Here is a 7,841-nt window from a genome sequence, read left to right as displayed (position 1 = left end):
CGTACGTAAAATAAAGTGAATCTCACCCGGAGATTCAATCTTATCAAATAACAAGTGACCGTCGATGAAGCCTGAGATTCAATGAATCTAACGGTTGGAAATCGTTTGTAGTATAGTACTAAAAACAGTTGATGAAGTGAATCTCTACCACAAAAAATCAACGGTTCAGATTCCATCGTTGGCCAGTGTGTAACAGCTCTTAACACAAGAGTAATGAGGAATAATTTTTTATTGTGATTGAAACAGTGCGTCTATATAACTACTACCTCTACTGAACAAGTTTCCCGCGTCTCTCTCTCCGCCGGCCATCGGAGAAAAACGGAAGCTCACTCTCTCTCTCTCTCTCTCTCTCTCTCTCTCTCTCTCTAAAATAATATATAAATATGCAGATAATGGAATAATCGCTTTTTGTTCGTACATAAAAGCCAAATTCAGACGTACGGTTACGGATCGAATCATTTTCCTCAGCTTTCTCGGCAACCAAACAGAAACTAAGGCCTCGTTTGGCACGCCGTATAAAGCATCGGATAGGATAAATAATACGGGAGCAGTTGTTTGGTGCACTCTCGTACTAAATAAGCACCCGCTTAATTATCCGGCCCATCAAATTTTATACGGTTGACACCGTACTATTAAAACAGCCCACAAGCTCCGGATAATTAGTCGGGGCGTTGTCCTCTCCAACTTCACGAAGCCGCCGTTAACGACTTCTCAAAGTGGGCCTTCGAGCAGTTCCTCGACGAGTTTTCCACCCTAGGCGCCACTCCTCTGCAGTCATTCTCCGACTAATTTCTCGTCTCGTCCGACGGAAAGCACACAGAGGAACAAAGAAGAGAGTGAGAGAGAGACAAAAAGAGACCAGTAGCAAAATAACATATTCCACAGGGATATACAGAAAGGGGCGGATGGAAGCTAAGGAATTCGCCAACTGGAGGCGTCACTCAGCTCTTCCCCTCCTCCAAATCGAATTTTGTCAATGCTTTTCCCCAACCTAATGCCCAAAATCAGTCAGCCCCATTTTTCTCTCTGATGAGTGTTCTTGGTTTGTTGAAAAAAAGGTGTCCTCCGTGAATTTCCTTCCAATTGTTTTTTAGGACAAATAGAAAACAAATTCCTTTGTGTGAATTTTCTTGGTTTGTGGTGTGTTTTTTTGCTGGGTTGATTTGTAGCTAAAAAAAGAGAAGGATTGGGAAAAAAAAGATGAGAATTTGAAAGGTGGGTTTTGTTGGGTTTCTTGTTGCTACCTTTGTGGTGGGGTTTAGTTCAAGGGAGCAGACGGTGAAGAAGAATAAGGGATAGAAAGGGAGGGAGTGAGTTTGGGGGGGGGTGCCGCAGAGAGATCTGGAACAAAAGAGATGATTTCAGTTTTTTTTTTTAAATTTTATTTTAAATTTGATTCCTTCTATTCGATATAATACCAAACACAGTATAAATAATACGATCATTAGTCCGATACTGCACCAAACGCCCGACTAATTTAGTCAGTACTATCCGATGACTATTTATCCTATCCGACAGAAATAGTCAGTACAGTCCGAGCTGCCAAACGAGGCCAGGTACTGAGTTTAGTCTCTCTGGATCATATTGTGGTTTTATTTATTTATTTTCTTTGATAAATTCCATTTTTCTGAAAATATTGTGTTTGAATTTTTACAGATGGGAACGGGCGGCGGAGGAGACGATGAGGGGATACGGCGGAGAGGCTGCACGTACCGAAAGGACGATTTTCTCCCCGAGGAGTCGTTCCAGAGCTGGGGCAATTACGTCGATGCGCTGAAGCAGACGCCGGGCCGGTTCGTGGATCGGGTCCTGACCCGGTCGGCGGACAACACGGAGCTGGTTGAGGTGAAGGCGCGGAGTCATCACGAGATGAAGAAGACGCTCAGCTGGTGGGACCTCATCTGGTTCGGACTCGGCGCTGTCATCGGCGCGGGAATATTCGTGCTCACGGGACTGGAGGCGAGAGAGCACGCGGGCCCCGCCGTCGTGCTGTCGTACGTCGTCTCGGGCGTCTCCGCCTTGCTCTCTGTTTTCTGTTACACCGAGTTCGCCGTTGAGATTCCTGTTGCAGGTATGGCAACAACACACTTACTAAATATTCGAGCATTTTTAAATATTTTTATTTAAATTAGCCTTTGCCTGCGTATTATCATCTTGTTTCAACCATAAGCGTTTAAAATATTTGTAGCAATTTTTTAATATGATTTCTAAGAACAAGGATTTGATTGACAACCAAAAAAAGGGGTCGATATATAATTTAATAATAATACACCATTATTTTATTTTAAAAGTACTGTTTATTTTAACTAAATATTTTATTTATTTAGAAAACATATATTTTTGTTAAATAAAAAGCTAAACATGCCTTTGATTAATACTTTCCAATTGAATTATTTCATATACATGCCTTTGATTAACTAAATCATAAACATGCTTTTGATTAACATTTGACAATTGAATGATTCCATAGGATGTATGACTTGAGGTTTTATACAACTTTAATTACTAGGAATGATGTCACTGAATACTATAATCTTATGGTATTTCTCTTTACTTGAAAATGAGAAATATTAAATTTGAATCTCGTAGATGACAAATTTCATATCAAATTAGATTGTCAATTGTGTATCTTAGCCAAACTCTTTCTCCCTTTTAATATAAAAATATATTGATGTATTAAAAAAAGTAAATTACTAAGAATGATTGTAGGTGAAGATGCAACATATCAAATTATCAAATGATTACGTTTAGGAATTTCTTTTGAATATTCTAAAGATACTTTAGTTACATGTACAAAAAAAGTCTAAATTGTCAAATGATTACGTCTAAGGAATGGAGGCAGTGTCTCTGCCCTCCTACTTCCTGTGCCCTTCCGTATTCTTCTATTTGTGTGGTCACAGTTAAGTCCAAAATTCTAAAAAATACTAGGCGCTAATCGGGCGATGAGCTAGCGCCTAGCGGCTAGGCGGCGCTTAGGCGGATTTAGGTAAATTTTTTGTATATCTTGTAAATAAGTACATATTAACATTTCCAAAAAATTATACTTATATGAAATTCATAAATAAAATAATAAAAGAATGATAAAATACAAAAAAAAATATCTAACAAATCCAAAATTTAAAAATACATTAAGCATATATGCCATATAACTTAAAACATTTTGAGTGATTATATTTAATTTTTAAAAAATAAAAGTAATAATATTGGGTTGTATGGTTCATAATAAACAGAAAATTCTGATGTCAATATGGTGGTTCATAATAATATTTTTTAGAGATCATATTAATTTATGTTAAATTTAAAGAGAAATAAGGGTGTTAAATATGTGGATGTGGAAAGGGCACACCCATCATTACCATTAATTTATGTCAAATATGTGGATGTGGACGCATGGGAACTTTGCAATCTGCAACAAGACTTCATGGTGACATCTTCAACCTGACACATCCATCATTTTTTAGGAGAAAAAACAGGACTTGGATCCTCTCCTGAGCCCAAGGAGAGGATCCTCCTGAGCAAATGACTTGGACCGTTGGATGAAAATCTAACGGCTATAAATGGGGGGATCCCTTTAAAGTTATAATAATTATAACCGTTGGATTCATAAATCCAACGGCCCAAATCCTTTGGTCAGGAGGATCCTCTCCTTGGGCTCAGGAGAGGATCCAAGTCCGAAAAAACAAGGAACCGAACTGACAGCCTATGGCTTTTTACACAAAACAAGCAATTTGATGCTAGCTGTCCAAATTTGATTGGAGAGAAACTAAGAAAAAAAATTAAATAAGAAGAGTGTGAGGTCACGTGGTGTGAAAGGAAGAAAGAACGTCTTCGTCTTCGTCTTTCCTCTTTCGCCAAGCCGAGCGAGAACCAGAAGAAACCCAGAAAAATGCAGCTGATCTGCATTCTTGAAAACATAACAAAATTGAAATTCCTGGGCCGCCTAGGCCACTCAGTCGCCGGCTTAGGCCGCCCAGGCTGTCTCGGCGGCCGCCTAATCCCTGTCCCGATTTTGCGTTAATCCCCTCGGCCGGTCACCGCCCAACGCCTAGGCGTCGTCTAGGCCGATTTTTAGAATACTGGTTAAGCCACGTCAAAATTTTATATTACTATTTATTTTTGTCTTATTATCTCTATAAAAAAATATATAAAATGTTGACGAAGCTTAATCATGATCACATAAAACAGAAGAGTACGAAAAGTGGGAGGTCAGAGAATCTGCCTCCCTAAGGAATTCCTTTTAATTACGTTGATGATTTTCTTCCTCCAAATTTCATTCTTTTTTAGTCTCTTATCACCTTTATATATATATATCTATATATGTATATATATAACTTAGTTGAGATTGTTCAAATAAGAGGAGACTGAGGAATTTGAAGGGCAAAAATGTTATTCACGCATTTATTTTTATCTTACACACATTCTTATCAAGTTATTATTATTAATCTTCTTCGATTCTTTTTATTTGCGCATAAATTCGAAAAACGTGTGTGAGCAAATGTGTGGATAAGAGAATAGATGGTGACTGGGGGAAATCTGGCAGGAAGCTCACGTTTGCTTGGCCACATGCTGCTGTTTCTTGCTAGATTTATTTTTTCATCGTTTCTTCCAGATTTCTTGTTTACTTTCTGAAATGTAAAGTCAATGGTGGAGGCCTGCGTGTGTCTTCAACTCTGCCCCCACCACCTGTCCAAGATTTTGACCTCTTTTTTTGTCAATCGTTCAAGATTTATACTTAATTATAGTATTATCTGGTTGATTATGTACTAACAAATTGTTTTATTTCAAATTCTGGTTATATGAATTTTCACACATGCGTTCAATTCAAGCATTGCCATTGCATTTTTTTTTTCATTCAATTGATGATTTACTTCATAGTAAATAACAATTAGTAATGAGCTCGTCACATCTCAGTTAAAAGTATCGAAGTCTCGAGTTTGAATCCCTTACTTTCTCAGCTCCAGTATCGCTTCTATAAAAAATAATAGTTGTTGATTCCATCTTGCTGCATCTAATCTAATATTCTGAAGTAATTAAAATAGTAATTTGTTGATTTGTGTTGCTACACTTTCACAAGATTAAAAGTTAAAAGTTAATTAGGTTCCCGCCTAACATACTTCGATTGAATTTGATTTTTCAGGTGGCTCATTTGCCTACCTAAGGGTGGAGCTTGGGGACTTCGTGGCCTTCATTGCAGCAGGCAACATCCTCCTCGAGTACGTCATAGGTGGCGCAGCCGTTGCTCGTTCTTGGACATCCTATTTCACCACCCTCTGCAATCGCAGCGACACCAATGATTTCCGCATCATAGCCCACGGTTTCCCAGAGGACTACAAGTACCTCGATCCCATTGCTGTCGCTGTCATTATCGGCATCTGCTGCCTCGCAGTCCTCAGCACAAAGGGCTCTTCTCGTCTCAACTACATTGCCTCGATTGTCCACATCATTGTCATTCTCTTCATCATCATCGCTGGCCTCACCAAAGCAGATATCAATAACTACCGCGATTTCTTCCCCTTTGGCCCTCGCGGTGTATTTCAAGCTTCAGCTGTTCTATTCTTTGCGTACATTGGATTTGATGCTGTTTCAACCATGGCGGAGGAGACCAAAAATCCTGCAAGGGACATCCCAATTGGTCTTGTCGGCTCAATGGTGATTACCACAGTCCTCTATTGCTTGCTTGCAGTGACATTATGCCTTATGCGGCCGTATGGCCAAATCGACAAACAAGCTCCATTTTCGGTTGCGTTTGAAGATGTTGGGATGGGATGGGCTAAGTACGTTGTGGCAGCGGGTGCATTGAAAGGCATGACAAGCGTGCTGCTTGTTGGGGCAGTTGGACAGGCGCGGTACCTCACTCACATTGCCCGAACCCACATGGTGCCCCCATGGTTTGCGCAAGTTGATTACAAAACCGGCACTCCTGTCAATGCCACGGTCACCATGCTTGCAGCCACCGCAATCATTGCCTTCTTCACAAGCCTTGACATTCTGGCCAACCTTCTCTCCATCTCCACTCTGTTCATCTTCAGCCTTGTTGCCATCGCTCTCCTTGTTCGCCGCTACTATGTCAGCGGCGTCACAACTCGGGCCAACAGAAACAAGTTCATTGCCTTCCTTTTCATCATAATTAGCTCTTCAATTGCCACCTCTGTCTATTGGAGTAGAACAGATGATTGGACTGCCTACGTGGTAACCGCGCCGCTTTGGTTCTTGGGTACTTTAGGGATTTGGTTACTTGTCCCCCAAGCAAGGAGTCCGAAGCTCTGGGGAGTGCCACTGGTGCCATGGTTGCCATCTCTTTCAATTGCCATCAACATTTTCCTGCTCGGGTCAATCGATCACGCCTCGTTCATAAGGTTTGGAGTGTGGACTCTGATCATCTTGGTTTACTACTTCATCTTCGGATTGCACGCGTCTTATGACACGGCAAAGGACTCCGAAGCGAAGAGGCTGGAGGGCGGCACAAACGATGAGTTGAAGAAGGTTCAAGCTGCAAGGGTGGCCACGAGGGACGCCGGCTTAGACGCTGGAAATGGTAGCAATGCCTCTGCACCTCCTGCTAGTTAAGAAAGGGTATGTTTTGTGTGTGAAGATTTAATTGTTTGTGTGTGATTAGTGCTGTTTAGTTTTATCAGCTTGCTTATTAGAGATGTGATTTACAATTAAATGTTGTCTATAAATCTGTTTTGAAGTACGTAGTATTTTACTTTTATTGATACACCACAACTTTCTTTCTCAATTCACTTTATTTCTTACAATGTACCTAGAGGGGTTTATTTATTTTCAAAATGATACGTAGACAATCTAGAGGTCGCACTTGGTGCGATGGCAAGTGCCTTCGCCCATGAGCGGTAGGTCTCGGGTTCGAGACTTGGGAGCAGCCTCTCCATAAATGGGGGTAAGGCTAGCCGACATTCACCTCTCCCAGACCCTGCGTAAAGCGGGAGCCTTGTGCACTGGGTACGACCTTTTTATACGTAGACAATCTAACTCCATCGGGCCAAAATTTATGATCTGACCAGGGAGGCTACTGTAGCAATACAATGCACCCAAATATTCTCGCACACTTGAGAATGGCCTGTATTCGCAAAGGGATTCGCATCAACAAAATAGGTAGAGAATTGTTGAGAAATACCACACTAATCCGTAATACTATGTGGCAATTAAAAGCTACTTAAATGGCCTCAAAAAAGACGATGTTAATTGTGGATAGGATTTTTACCACGTGCAAAGGAGTTAAAAACATTTATAATACTTGCAAGAGTAACAAGGATATTGTAGTATAGATGGCTCTAGCAAAGTCGTTCTTCACAGGGATTATTAAATCATTCGTATTAAACCAAATCTCAATTAATTATTTAAAACTAAAGTTTTGGGAAGATTGATTTATGATCTAATTTAATAAAAACGAATTTATTTTTAAAGAGTAGAAATCAAATTCAGAAAGCACTGGGGTTTCGCCGTCGTCTTAACAATCCTAAGTAGTTCTCCTAATTACTTATGACCTATACATGCATATTTTGAAGGCTAGATTTTCCTAATATATGCCTACTTGGACCCCCAATATAAAGCGTATATCAAACATGCAATCTATTTGTGGCATTCAGATCAAATCTAAACATGCATGCTCATTAAGTTTTGTGAAAACCCTCTGAAAAACAATGCAACCCTTAAGACGTGGTATTCATCCTAAGTGAACATGCACATATTAACAAGAAGAAGCTTTCGTCAATTTCAGGGATCGACTGTCACATCTCGGCTCGGGCCCCCACCACATCTCGAGCTTGACTCAACCATAACACGATATTGTCCGTTTTGAGCCCCGATCACGCTTTCACGGT

General features: G+C 40.3%; 1 protein-coding gene across 2 annotated transcripts; it reads left to right on the top strand.

Moving 5' to 3' along the window:
• Nucleotides 1–242: 242 nt before the first annotated feature.
• Nucleotides 243–6,694, top strand: LOC103435611 (cationic amino acid transporter 1-like). Of its 2 annotated transcripts, none has more exons than XM_070822751.1 (3): nt 243–497; nt 1,657–2,071; nt 5,138–6,694. In XM_070822751.1, exons 2-3 carry the CDS (start codon nt 1,657–1,659, stop codon nt 6,565–6,567), a joined length of 1,845 nt encoding a protein of 614 aa, XP_070678852.1. In that variant the 5' UTR covers nt 243–497; the 3' UTR covers nt 6,568–6,694. The 2 variants fall into 2 exon arrangements, with proteins under 2 accessions (XP_070678852.1, XP_017188070.1); XM_017332581.3 differs by lacking the exon at nt 243–497 and adding an exon at nt 1,048–1,556.
• Nucleotides 6,695–7,841: the final 1,147 nt, after the last annotated feature.

The sequence above is a fragment of the Malus domestica genome, chromosome 05 (assembly GCF_042453785.1).
Source record: "Malus domestica chromosome 05, GDT2T_hap1".
In the NCBI taxonomy this organism is placed as follows: Eukaryota; Viridiplantae; Streptophyta; class Magnoliopsida; order Rosales; family Rosaceae; genus Malus; species Malus domestica.
This window is presented reverse-complemented; position numbering and strand designations above follow the sequence as displayed.